Here is a 13,766-nt window from a genome sequence, read left to right as displayed (position 1 = left end):
CGCCCCGCGCCGCAGCCGGGCCGGGCGCAGCGCTGCGGAGGCGAGGGCCGCGGGGCCGGGCCGGCGCGGCGATGATGAACAGGTTCCGAAAGTGGCTGTACAAACCCAAGGTGAGCGCCCGTCCCTCTCTGCCCAGGCAGACCCCTCTCTCGCCGGCCGCCGACACCTCCGCTCCGCTCGGCGACCCGCGCGCACGGTGCCGGGACCCCTGCGGCGGGTCCCGCTTCCCCCACCCCTTCCTAAGCCAGGTCCTAGACTGACCCTCCTGCCGCCGCGCTCCGGCCGGGGCGCGCTTTCCCTCCTCTGCCCGCGGCCAGGGCGCGTTCCGCTCCCTGCTCATCCCCGTCCTGCTTGGGCGCCGCGCTCGCACCTCGGGGTCCCCGACCCGCAGCCCGAAGCCGACCCCCTCCTACTTCTCCTGCGTCCCGGAAGGACCTTTTCATCCCTGCTGCCTGAACCGGGGTGGTGGTGGGGGACCCCCTCATTCCTCTTCTGCCCGTCCCCGTTATCCTGTGCCCGGACTGTACTCCCCAGCCTCGCCCTGCGCTCCGGAAGAGACCCTCGCTCCACCTCTACCAGGTTCTGGAGCGGACCCCCACTTTCCTCTCCCCGGGTCCCGGGCTGACCCCTCCTACCCTGTGTGCAGAGCGGATCCCCATCGCACGGCCCCGGCCCTGCCTTCCCGAACCAGCACTGACCCGCACCTCGGCCGGGTCCTTGGCCCGCGCCCACCCGCGTGCTCCCCAATCCAGAACGGGTGCCCCCCTCGCCCGCGGGGTCGGCGGCTGGCGGCTGCGCCAGTCGCACTGCGGGCGCTGCGTCCCGCCGGCGGCCCGGGCTCGTGTCCGCTGTGGACAGCGCGGGGCCGGGGGCCGCGGTACGGGGCGCGGGGCCCAGAGTCCTGGGGGCGCCTTTGGGGTCCGGGGCTACAAGCTGCCGGCCGGCGCAGCGGGCAGGCGGAGGCGCTGGGGTCTTGGCTGAGGGCGATGACGCTGGGGTGGGGTCACCGAGGCCGCAGTGTCACTGACGACCCAGGGAACCCACTGCTCCCCGCGAGGCTGGACCGCTTTTCTGGATTGGGCTTCCCCGCCCTCCCTCCCCCACGTGGGTGGTCTCTCAGGGTGGGGGTTTCTTTAAATCCGTGCCCTCCTGGTGCGCCGGTTCTGGGGAGGCAGCAGATCTGTGTGGGGAGACCGGGGTCTAGGGGACGAGCCAGGGACCCGAAAGCTTGTGCTTCGTGGTGTTTGGGGTCGGAGATTTCTCCGGAGTGTTGGGCTGAAGGATTAGGATGCCTGTGGTGCTCCTTGCTCCGCCTTGGCCTCCCCCAGAGAGGATTTGGTTCTTCCGCGTCAGGTACAGCCACTGGCCTCCCAACCTTGTCCTGTAGCAGCTCCTTATCCGTGGTGGTGGGGGTGGTGGTGGCTTGGTGCGACCCTGGTGCTTCCTGGCTCCCTGTGGTTTGGGACCTCCCTGGTCATTTTCTACCTACCCGCTCCTCACTGCAGTCTCCCCTAAGGCCAGTCTCAGCCCTCCTGCTGTCCTGCCAGGGGGTTGTCAGGGGGAGGTGACAGCCACTGCATAGGATATCTGTACAAGGAATGGCTTTTTGTGTGTGTGACTTTTGTCTCCGGTTAAGGAAAAATCAAGTCCTCTCGTCAAAAGGTCATATCTAGGGTGGACAGCAGTGTTACTGTTTCAAGGTATATGCCAGCAGAGGCTGGCAGGGAAATGTACCATAGGTCAGGTAACATTCTGGTGTTTCCAAAAACACTTTTGTCAGAAGTCCAGGTTCCAGCAGTGGCTCAGGAGTCGGCCTTGAATTCAGGATCACCTAACTGTGTTGTCTTATTGGAAGGGGAGGAAGAGCAATGGTGTGCTCTCTGTTTCGTTAATAGCTGCACAGTTTCAGCTGAGGGGAAAGTCTTCAAAAGTGGAAAACAATACTGCCCTGGAGGTTGTGCCCCGGAATGGAGAATGGTACCCCTAAGTTTCCCTCTCCAGCAGGCAGCTGCCCTTCTAAGACAAGCTCCAGGGGCCGACGGGGGCTGGGTGGAGGGCCGGTGTTAACCAGTCACAATGGTGCAGCGGAGAAGGGAGGGCTGGTGCTTTGTGTCAGGTCACGTCTGATATTTGTCCCTGAGCCTTGGACTTGAGACACACGTCCATCTGAGATCTTTGCGTCTGGCCTTGGCGTGGTGCCCCGCAGTCAGCTTGAGCTTGGGCGGTCTCTTGTTTGGGATCTGTCTTTGGAGTTAAATATCTTGATTGTTTGAGGAGTTGGAGCATATTAGGTCACCCCAGTAGCTTTTCATTTTTCAAACCAAAGCTCAGACTTTTGTCTTGGATTATGAATTGAATTTTCTGGTTCCCTTACCTTTCTAATTTAATCCATTTGGGACAGGTGAGCACAGAGTCAGTGCTGGGAAGATTCCAGGCTGGAGGACAAGAGGTGTGAGAGTTAGCTGCGGGGGAATGTGTCTGGGGGAGACTGTTGCCTGCAGTTACAATTTGTTTTTTTCACTTTTGTATTTAGATAGATACACAATTCAAACTGCATTCTTGATTTAATCCCTGCTTTGGTCTAAAACTGAACACCAAGCTTCTTGTTCATTACAGTGCAGTGGAAAATATTGTGGAGCCAAAAATATTCATTGTTCTCGCAGTTCTAAAAAGGATTCAGAAGTGCTTTAAAACATTCTGACACTTAAAATTTTTGATATCTGAATCATTAATAACTACCTCAGTTGGGTTTAAAAAAAAAAAGCCTTGATGTATAATATAGTAGTTTAACGTTAAAATGACATTACCCATCTCTCATATTTCCATTTATTTTCTTCAAGGCCATCTTTTAAACACTATAATTTCTCTTCATGTGAAGTGTTCAGGATTTGTCAGTATTATCTGGACTGTGAAAGCTGGATAGGAAAGGAATGTGTGGGAAAGCTTATCAGCCTGCCCTTTGTGATGTTGGTGACAAGCTTTTTTGACTTTTGTTTAGGGAAAGTCCTTCCAAGAAAGAGTGAACTTTAAGAAGGTGAAACCTTTTGGAATAATTGGTATCTCCATTCGAAAGGAAAGTGTTAATACTTGCTGGGCTGGGTTAATCGCTCTCTTGTTGACGCCTGGTCACTGTGCTAAAGGGTGAAATCCTGGCATAGTGGAAGGGGGCCCCAGACCAGGCCCAGCCAGGATAGCTCAGCCGTCATTAAAGAGCATCCTAATGATGGCACAGGTCAAATCGTGTTTTCCATCTTTGAGGAAGAATTGATGGGTGGGTAGGTGATACTGTCCAGCTGGGTGGGGGTTACCATGCTCTGCCCTGTGCTCCATGAAGCCCTCTCTCGTCCGTACCCCCAAACGACTCCTGGGATGTGGGTCATTAACATTCCTTGTGAATACAGTGCTTTAGTGACTGATGTTTATCTGGGAACTGTCGGTACCCTGGGTTCAGGTCAGAGATGACATAGCCTTCTCAGAAGCCTGGGTAATGTGATGGGCACGTGTGCTTTTTGTAAGAAGCACCCTTCGAGCTTTGTGAAGTCTGCCCGAGCGTACATCCAGATAGGGTGTTTGCAACTTAACCCAGCCTCAGTGGATCAGGGCGTCTAGAGCCCTGTCCACGGTCCCTCCTGGTTTCCAGAGTCCCAGGCCCCCTGGTCATGGGCGTGGAGCTGGCCCTCTGTTCCTTGACCACCTGGCGGGGCGCAGGACCCTGGGAATGCCATAGCAGGTAGGAGTCCTTCAGGTATTCAACCAGCAGGTCACAGGGCCATGGGAAGGGCCTGGGTTTGTGTCTGCACGGCCCCCAAAGTGCAGAGACGTTGTATAGCCCCTCATCCTTTCGGGACTCCCCGACAGAGACCTGGAGAAATCCAGCCAGGGCATTGGCAGACCCCAGGGCTGTGGGAGGGCTTACAGCGGAAGCTGGTGAGATGGGTAGTCTTCCCTCAACCTGGGTCCTGCTGCTCTTGGGTCTGGGAGGGCAGTATCAGCACGTGCCTCGATTTCCCTGCTCTGCCTGGCTGGGAAGCGAGCTGCTGACCTCGCAGTGCCATGTTGGATCCTGGTGCCAGGTACAGACACTGTTTCAGGAGCTTGGGGTTTTAATGTGAACTTCTAGCCAGGCTGCGTTTTCCGCCGATAAACTCTGAGTGCCCGGCCACAGTTGAGGCTATCCTTGGAGGAACACATTCCTCTCTGAGGTGAGCTACTGGAAAGCCAGTGTTCCGGAAAGCCTGGCCACGCAGGCTGTGCCGGGGCTGAGCTCCCTCCGCCAGCAGGTGCCTGGCACAGAGGGGGCTCGCGGAGTCCTGGGAAGGATGCTCGGCAGTGCTGAGTCACAGCAGGCTGGGCTGGCCCACACACCCATCTCTGTCATCCCAGGATTCAGAAGGCACGGGCCCTCCTCCCTGCTGCCCCATCTGGCCGCCCCTCCGGAGAGCTTTCCTTCGGATGCCTCAGCACTTGGAGGCTATGGGCAAATGGGAGGGCCTGAGAGGTGCCCGTCCCTGAAGGTGGTTTATGGAGCCCACCTGCTTGGGTAGGGAGTGACTCAGGGGGAGGTCCCCATCTCGTTTCCGAGGCTTCGCTGTATTTCTGTGTGTGGCTTCACACGCCCAGCCCTGTGCCCCTGGCATTTGCAGGGCCAGGGAGGGGCTGAGTGGCTGACGGATGGTGAGTGTCAGTCTCTGTGCCAGCTCTTAGGTCATCGCTCAGGGTCTGCACTTCACAGTCAGAGGAGCACAGTAACGGGAAACGTTCCTGTTCTGATGGTGACTGTGAAATGGGCGAGTCACAGGCCGGGAGTCTCGAGTGTTGCCTGATTGATCTCTGGTCTCGGAGTCCGCAGGCAGTGGCGTGGCGGGGAGGGAGCCGGAGTCAGCGGACTGCCCCCCTCTCCGAACGGGAGGCCTGTTAGGTAATTTCCTTCTACCTGCAGAAGGATGGGTAACGTCAGGATGCTTTGGTGCCTCTCCTAACACTGCCCTGCCGGGAGTCCCCAGATCAGAAGACAGGCTTCTTTTAACTGTGTAAAGATGCCCATCTAAGGGCGTATACGTGACTCAGCGGTCATTTGCAGTTCTTGACGGCAGAGCTGTGGTTTTGTCTCCTTTGGGGTGACAGCACTGGGCAGCCACGGCTCCTACGTGGCATGCCCTGTGCCCAGCAAAGGGGAACACGGTGAGCGGGTCCCAGCTGGAAGACAAACGCATACGCCGAAAGCCGCGGGTCCCCGTGTTTCTCTCCTGTCTCCCTGGGCTGACCTCGCTGCCCGCTCTGGCATAAATAGCACGAAGCTGCAGACAGGGCAGCAGGCACTGGGGCCTGGGTGGGAATCCTCCCCCGTCCCTGCCTGGCCCCGTGCCTCAGTTTCCCTGTTTGTCAGGTGGGGTGACGGGACCTGCTGTGTGGAACTTGGGCATCTCTGTCGGACGCTCATAGGAGCGGCTCAACAGATGACCGGTGTCAAAGTCAGCGGCGCTCTTGGGTGTGGACTTAATGTAAGACCACCCATGGAGCGTTTTATGGGGTCTGAGCGGTCACTGAGGCTTTCCAGTGACTTCCAGGTTATTATGAGAGTGAAGTATCTTTTTTTTTTAAGTTTATTTATTCATTTTTGAGAGACAGAGAGAGTGCGAGGGAGGGGCAGAGAGAGGGAGAGAGAATCCCAAGCAGGCTCCATGTTTTCAGCACAGAGCATGATGTGGGGCTCAAACCCACGAACCGTGAAGTCAGGACCTGAGCCACGATCAAGAGTCAGACGCTCAACCGACTGAGCCACCCAGGCACCCCAAGACTGAGAGTGTCTTAGAAGGTGCACCCTGCCTCCCTTTCTGTGGCATGTCCGGTCCTGGGTTGCTAGAAACAGAACCTGACTCAGGATGCTTCAGGCATTACAAATGGCGGCGATGAGTAACAGTGATGCCGTCTCCTGTGCCCTCCCTGGGCCGAGATGCGGCCAGGTGCTGATCCACTGCCCTGGCATTGCCTTTGAAGGAGAACCCAGGGCTGAATTTCAGCCAGAGCGGGCATCAGTGGGCTCTGCTGTGTCAGGTCTGGCCCCCAACACCTCAGGCCATCCTCCTGTGTCCTGTCCCCGCCCCATCACCCCTCCTCAGCTGGAGGCTCAGGATCCAGGAAAGGACTCCAGAGCCATGGGGTGGCCAAGGCAGAGGGGCTGGGTGTAAGCGACGGCCCGGGGGCATAGATCTCTGTTGGCGCTGAGGTTGTGGGGTGCTTGTGAACATTTGATGTTCCTGTTTTACAAATGAGATGTCAGGGACGAGATCTTAACTTGTTGGAACCTTCATAGCCGGGAAGAGGGAAAGCTAGATTTGAACTCCGGTCTGTTGGGCCCCGGAGCTGGAATTGGCAAGTGCGGCTGCCCTGAGCTGTGCCTCTCCTGCAGGAAGGAACTGAAGCCGTCACCAGCGTTTACATGAGTCCGGTTTGATGAAGCATTTGGTTTTGTACTTTTCACAGTTGGAATGAAAAGAAACTTAGGTATTGATGGGCAGTTTAAGTGTTTGAAGGAAGAAGACAAAAATGAATGGATTCTTTTTTGTTTTTACTGATCTGAATAGATAAAGCAAAGTAGAATAGAATGTTTCATATTATGATAATTTATGTAGAGTAGTTGGGTGAGATGAATGGGAGGTTTTTTTCTTTCTTACAGTAAGTGTTTTGAGGCTCTTCCATTTCTCCTTGTTTTGTGCAGGGTGGGGGCAGGGGAATGTTGGGGGCACTTCAAGTGGGGCTGCCTTCATGGCTGAGGGCTCCTTAGAGCTCTGCACGGGGGCTCTGTGAGTCTCTGCCCTGCGGGGACCCCCCAAGCTCCCCCACGACTGCGGCCGTCATACACTGGGTGCTTGGAGAAAACGGAGCGCATACCTACCCCTGGGGGTGGTGTCTTTGGGGCAGCCGTTTGTTGGGTGCTTAGTTTTTGAGAATGTTTCCTATTATTTTTAGGGATATTGTAATTACAAAAAAAGTTTAAAAGCGGAATCAACTACTTCATTGTTGGATGCATTATATTTTTGAGACACAGAGAGGGAGTGTGAGCTGGGGAGGGGCGGGGGGCAGAGGATCTGAAGACGGCTCTGCACTGGCAGCATAGAGCCTGACAAGGGGCTTGAGCTCATGAACCCCTGGATCATGACCTGAGCCGAAGATGGACGCTCAACAGACTGAGCCACCCAGGTGCCCCCAATGTCAGATACGTTTCAGAATCGTATCCCCGCGTTTATAGCAACATTATGCGTAACAGAAATTGGAAGTGGCCCACGTGTCCACCAACAGTGAGTGAGGAAATGAAGTGTGGTCCAGCCACACGATGGAATATTATTCAACCAGGAAAAGGAAGGAACTTCAGGTTATAATACGGATGAGTCTTAAAGTCATTATGTGACATGTGGAGAAGCCAGACACAAAAGGACACAAACTTTACGATTCTGCTTCCCCTACTGTCCCGGAGGGCAGGTCTGTAGACACATAACGTATGTCGTGGCGGGGTGGGAAAAGGGCGGCGACGGCCAGAGGGTCCAAGGCTCCTTTTGGGGCAATAAACAGGTTTTAAAACTGGAGACAGGTGGTGGTGGCACAGCACTGAAATGTGTATTTAAGATGGTTAATTGTATCTTAGGTGAATTTTACCTCAATAAAAAAGGGAATTAAGCCGTTTTTGAGGGTTTTTTTTTGAGAATCGTAGCAGTTTTTGAGACAGTCAAGGGGCTTTTCCTGGAAGGTCAGGAGATGCATCTCATGCGGGGCTTGGCGCCCTGAGGCTCTTTGAAACCACCCCTTCCAGGCCCTCGGTTTTGGGGTTTCTGGAGGACAGCGGCGAGGGGTTCTGTGTGCAGATTTCTGAAACCACACCGCAGCGTCTGGGGCTGCCCAGGGAGAGCCTGTCCTGGTCAAGTGCAGCCCTCACAATGGGCGCAGGGGTGCTGGCTGGTGGGCACCTTCAGGGCTGTCAGGTGGGGTGGCCAGGGGGCCAGGACCCAGAGGAGCTGGGATTGGAGGGACAGATGGAGTCAGCAGAGTGAGCAGGGCAGCCCCACCAGGGTGTGTGTGTGTGTGTGTGTGTGTGTGTGTGTGTGTGTGGTGCCAGAAGGGGGAGGGACCAGGTGCAGGTCACTTGTGGTGACAATCTTCATGGGATCAGATCCTTCAGGGGGAGGGAGTCGATTCAGGGGGAGAACTGGAAGCTGGGGCTGGTGACGGAGACCTGGCTGAGGCTCAGGTAAGGGGATGGCAGGCAGGACTCTGGGATGGAAAGGCCCGGTGGGGAGGTTGAGGGGTGCTGTTAGCTGGACATGAGGGTGTAGGGGAGGGCTGGTGGGGCAAGGGGCCTGGGAGCCCAGGTGGGAACCGTGGCGCTTGGGGTGCCCATGGAATGTCCATGTGGATGGCGGAGCCCCCACGGTGGGTGCCCAGGAGTGCAGAATTGTACCGAGCTGGCCCCAGGGCTGAGAGCATGGCCCTGAGAACCAGAACAGTCACCCCATTTTGTGGGCCACATGTGGGTGGGACTCAGCGGCTGTCACCTCTCTCCTTCCATGCCCTCTGGCAGCTGGGTCCCCTTCTGCACGGCCTCCTGTCCACCAGGAGGCTGACGGTGGGGGGGGGGGGGGGTTGCATGATGGTGTAGGTGCCCCAGTGGGAATGGCAGGGTCTCCTGAGGCCTAGCCCTGAAGTCACAGGCGTCTCTTGCACCATTTTAGAGGGTTAGCTGCGTTCAGGGCGGGCAAGCATGGCCTTCCGGTGGTGGCCCAGGGCTGGGGGCGGGGGTAGTGGCAGTGGGGAAGCATGGCTCCAGGGCAGGGGTGGGTTAGAGGGGTTCACACAGGAAGCTGAGGCGTGGGTGACAGGCAGCTAGGAAAACCCTATCCCACACTGTGTCACTGGGGTACCTGGCAGAGTAAAACTCACCCGTCCGGAGGGGGGCCCTCCCACCCGGCCTCTGATGTGGAATGCGTGGTAAAAACATGAACAGACTCACGAGAACGAGGTGTGGGAACGGAGAGCCTGTAGAACTCCCAGGACTGAGAGGGAGAGTCATTGAATTAAAAATGAAAAACCAACCCGCCTCATGCAGGGGTGAGGCGATCACTCTGAGGTTCTAGAAGTTCACGGGCAGGCCGGGAGGGTGGGATGAGGGTCAAGGTGCATCTGATGGGACTTGGGGCGGGGGCAGGGAGCAAGGGGAGCCTTCCCAGGCGCCGGCCCAGACTCCAGGCTGGGCTGGGGGAGGGCCCTGGGGAGCACGGCACTTGCCGGGCTGCGTCAGCACCGGGATGAAATGGAAGACAGTTTTAGATGAAGACGAAAGTGTAGCCACCCCCGAATCCTTGCTGCACAAGGACCGGGAAGTGTATTCCAGAAGGAAAATCAAGAGTCAGAGGAGGGCGTGGGAGGCAAGGAGCTCGCGGCACATCAGTGCAGCAGTTACCCTGTGGAGCGGCAAGAAGCAGGGGTTTGGGCAGAGTGACCCCAAAACGCGGGACTGAGACACACTAGCCAGGAGCACCCGGTGGGGGTGGGTCCTTGGTGGCTCTGGAGGAGGCGCGAGGCGAGGGTGACGTCAGACCGTGAGTTAAGCACACGCAGGAGCCCAGGGGGAGCACCCGCGTGCTACTCACAGAGTGAAAAACTTCCCAGCCGGAGAAGTTCCACCCCATTGGGTATCTGTTACCTTCTGTGGTCTTGGTTTCAGCTTTGAGAGGAAGGAATGATGGGAGTCGCACGTCCTGGGACAGATCGTGTTGGTGGCCCCCTCCTTGCTGGACTCCCTGCCGACTGTGCCCATGAGCCTCCAAGAAGCCTCTCTGCTGTTGGTAGAAGTCTGCACCACCCAGAGCCCAGCAGTGGCTCAGGATTGAGTACAGATGGGCCGAGGACTTGTGCTCAGCAGCTGGGGCCAGGTCTGGTCTCCTCACCTGTTAGCTGAACGAGAGGCCATGGGACGACATAGGAGCTGCCTTCCTGCCCCTGCAGCTGAGCACTGACCCTCCGGCAGGCGGCTACCCCGGGCCTTGGGACCTGGCCGGCTGGGGCAGACTGGCTAAGCTCCAGAGAGCCCAGCTGTCAGGTGTGCAGGGACCCAGCTCCAGGACCATGGCCTCTGGCCCCTCATACATTCCCCCGGCATCGCTGACTGAGGACACTTGCCAGGGTTGTTTTCCCTGGGATGAATGCTCCCAGACTGGGAACTGACACCCCTGAGAATCCCTGGCCCCAAGTGCCCCACAGAGAGCCTGAGTCCAGACCTCTGTCATTTGGCCCCAGGGACAGGGCTCTGGCAAAGGCTGAGGGAGACCAGGGTCTCTGAGCTGCCTCAGGGCCAGCAAGAAAGCGTGTGGACCCCCAGGGAGGCGTTTGCCAGGCTGAGGAGGGGCTGCCGAAGGGTCCGGCTACAAACTCACTTGTCACAGATGGGGAAAGATCTGGAGGAGGGGTGCACAGAACCACAAAGGCTTTTGGGGGCAGTGTTTCCCTGGCAGCCTCTGTCCCCCCACCGAGCCCTGTGTCGTGGCTGGACCCAAGATCTGTGCGGCCCTATTTAGCAGACGTGTCTTGAGACTGTGGGGGAGGACCCGAGGGGCCAAGTGGAGGGCAGGCGACAGGCAGAGCAGTGCCAGGCTGCCCCCTCCTCTTCAAGCACCGGTGAGTCTCAGGAATGGCCCTCCTGGCCTGCTGGCCTCTGCCCTCTGGCCACGCCCACAGGGTCAGGCCTGACCTGCTGCCCAGCAGTCCAGCTCAGTCCCAGAGAGGCCAGCGTGGCTGTGCCCCACTGCGCTCGGTGCCCCGTCCGTATTCTGATCGCGGTGGATGTGCAGCCTCTAACAGGTGTCTGAACTCTGAGGGAGACGATTGGTCTGCTGACACTCCAGTTGTCGTGTTGCAGATTATTCTAGAATAGGGGCTGTGGGGTTGGAAGCCCGCCTCACCATGTGGACAAAACCAAAAAGGCAGGTGGCAGTGTCAGACATGAGATGTCACTCGTGTTCTGTGCACAGCGTGGCATGCGGGGGCAGGGGGCACGTGGCTTCTCCCCCAGACTCAGACCCAGTGCCCGGGGCCCAGCCCTGCGGTCTGCCGCTTGCCTTGGGCCTTTCCCAAGGATGTGCTTTTGGGCACCAACCCAGCTTGTTGACAAGGCCCGTTATAGCTTTGTTGTTGTTGTTGTTGTACATATTTTTCTTTTTTTAAAAGCTTATTTATTTACTTGTAGAAAGTGTGTGAGCACAACAAGCAGGAAAGAGAGAGAAAGAGAGAGAGAGAGAGAGAGAGAGAGAGACTCCCAAGCTGGCACGGTGCTGTCAGTGCAGAGCCCACGCAACATGGGGCTCAATCCCACAAACTGAGATCGCGACCTGAGCAGAGGTCAAGAGTCGGATGCTTAACCAGCTGTGCCACCCAGACTCCCTTATATGTGTCATTTCTTAAAAAATTAGGTGGCATTCACATCACACGCAGTTTACGTTTACCTCAGTGGCATTCGTGTACCCAGCGTGCATGTGGGGGGCTGTGTCCGTTGTGCAGTCGCCCCCACTCTCCCCCTCCTGCCCCCGGAGACCTCTGGCCTGCGTTCTGTCTCTGTGCATTTCTGTTCTGGGCATTTCACAGAAAGGGGATCATACGACGTGGGGTCTTCAGTGTCTGGTTTCATCAACCTTGCAGCAGGTGTTGGAATTTCCTTCGGAAGGATGAATGGCATGCCTCCCTTCTGTCTACACTTCATCCATCTGTGGACTTCTGGGCTGGGTCCTCTTCTGGGCTGCTGTGAATAAGCTGCAATAAACACCCATGTACACATTTTCCCGTGTTTTCGTTCTGTTGGGTAGATACACAGGAACAGAATTTCTGGGTCACGTGGGAACTTTAGGTCTAAGTTTTTGGGGGACCACTGAACTGTTTTTCCTGTTGTGGTTCTTGACGAATGGAGGGTGGTTCATGGGGGAGAGTGGGGCCTGTGTGAGCCACGAGGTGCCCAGATGGGGGACCTATGGCTGCCCAACCTGTGTGCCCTGGCCTTGGGGCCGCCCCAGTCCTGGTGAGCAGGGTGTCCCAGCGGTGTCCCTGCTTGTGAACCGAAACTCCTGGAGATTGGAGGCCTGGGTGGGTCTTCCAAGGTGGCCCAGACCCCACCCCCGGGGCTCACTGGGAGCGGCGCTTGTGAATCCTGTGAGAACCAGCATGGCGGTGTCTTTCTCACAGGCTCTTGTTTCCACGCCCCACTCTCGGGGCAGGGGCAAGGTCCCCTGGATGGGAGCCGCGATCCCTCCTGGGCCCCTGTCAGGAGCTGGGCTCCGGCATCCAAGGTGGTCACACAGAGAGGACACGCTTTGTCCAGGGTTGTGAGGAGTCTGAAAGGCCTGTGATGCCCGTGGCCTCTCCTCATACACGCTGCAACATGCCAGCTGCAGGGGCCTCCGAGTGGGGTCCCGTTCCTGGGGTGGGAGGACTCACGTGGCTGTTAGCTGACTGTGGAGGGTGCAGGCCTGGCCACCGGCTTGGCCACCTGAGCGGCCACTCGATTTCTTTATGGGAGGCTGATGGAAAGTAAAGTGAGTGCAAATTACGGAAACAGCAGATATCGGTGAACAGAGATGGAAATTTAATATTCCCCGTGACCCTTCTCACTGACGTTTGTTAATGCGTTTCCACTGCTCGCCCCATTTCCCGTGTGGCTCCGTAGCTGTCTTCCCTCGGGCTGCTTTCTAGCAGGCTTTGCAGGACTGGGAAATCGCGTCAGCCGAGCGGCCTGGCTGGAGAATTGCTTCGGCTGGAGAACATCGTTGCCGTCGTGGCTGCAACGTGTCATCACGGCTTGCTGACCGTCAGGAGTTTTGGTGACTGTAGCCAGGTGGAGGCTGCACAGAGGGCTTTGGGAGCCCTTCCTCTCCCTGCTCCTGGAAAGGGAGGGGTGGGAGTGAGGGCAGTGCCCTGCAGTGGGGAGGCCCTGGCCCTGCAGGCTCCAGGCTGACCTTCCAGCTCCAGCCCCCGAAGGGGCTGTCGCCTTGAAGCCTCACTGTAGACAGGGAGGAGGTGGGTGGCGGCCCCCACCCCCCACCCCCCGCCCCCGCCCCTGCAGGGCTGCCCTCAGCGTGAAGCGCTCCTGGATGTAGACACCTGCTCTGCCTGGGGTCCCGTGGCCGGTTGTCTGTCCGTCCTCCCCTCAGGAGGCTTGTCGTCAACGTCGGGGCGCCTGACGCCTGTTACCCCCCACCCCTGCCACCAGCACCGGGGATTCCAGCGTCACTGGTCACATGTGTGAGCTGAGCAGGTCCCTCCTCTGGTGTTGGAGACGGGACTCCAAAAGCTGGTGGTGTTTCTCCCGCAGTGGCCTGTGTGACCTTGATGCCTCTGTATGTATCTTTTGGGAGAACAGACAGCCCGGGGAGGCCACAGGGGCCGGCTGGCACCTCACAGCTGGGCTTCAGGTGGCTGGGCTTGAAAGGACTTTCTCATTAGGTGGGGGCAAGGGGAGGGCCAGGACCCACCCCAGGACTCATGTGGGCTTTGGAGCTGGCTTAGGAAGAGGCCCCATGGAAGCTGGGACTGAACTCTGACCCTGTACCCATGGGACCTTAGAGCTTTACAGTTTGGGCCTCAGAGGGGCAGGGGCTGTGAGTGGGGGGCAGAGGGCGGAAGGGGGGACATCAGCCGAGGTGCTCGCTCACTTTAATTCCAGGTTTCTAGCTACTGTGGCCCCAACGCAACCCCTGGGCAAAGGTCCCTCTGATGACTCCCCTGCCCCCCCC

At 57.7% G+C, this 13,766-nt stretch overlaps 1 protein-coding gene across 1 annotated transcript in view; it reads left to right on the top strand.

Annotated features, from left to right (window-relative positions):
• Positions 1 to 30: 30 nt before the first annotated feature.
• ZFYVE28 (zinc finger FYVE-type containing 28) overlaps positions 31 to 13,766 on the top strand; it is a 116,109-nt gene continuing 102,373 nt past the window's right edge. The window contains exon 1 of the mRNA XM_049630176.1: positions 31 to 110. Within this exon, the coding sequence (XP_049486133.1) occupies positions 72 to 110 (39 nt within the window). The 5' untranslated portion in view covers positions 31 to 71. The remainder of the gene's footprint in view (positions 111 to 13,766) is intronic.

This window comes from Panthera uncia, chromosome B1 (assembly GCF_023721935.1).
Source record: "Panthera uncia isolate 11264 chromosome B1, Puncia_PCG_1.0, whole genome shotgun sequence".
Lineage (NCBI taxonomy): Eukaryota > Metazoa > Chordata > Mammalia > Carnivora > Felidae > Panthera > Panthera uncia.
This window is presented reverse-complemented; position numbering and strand designations above follow the sequence as displayed.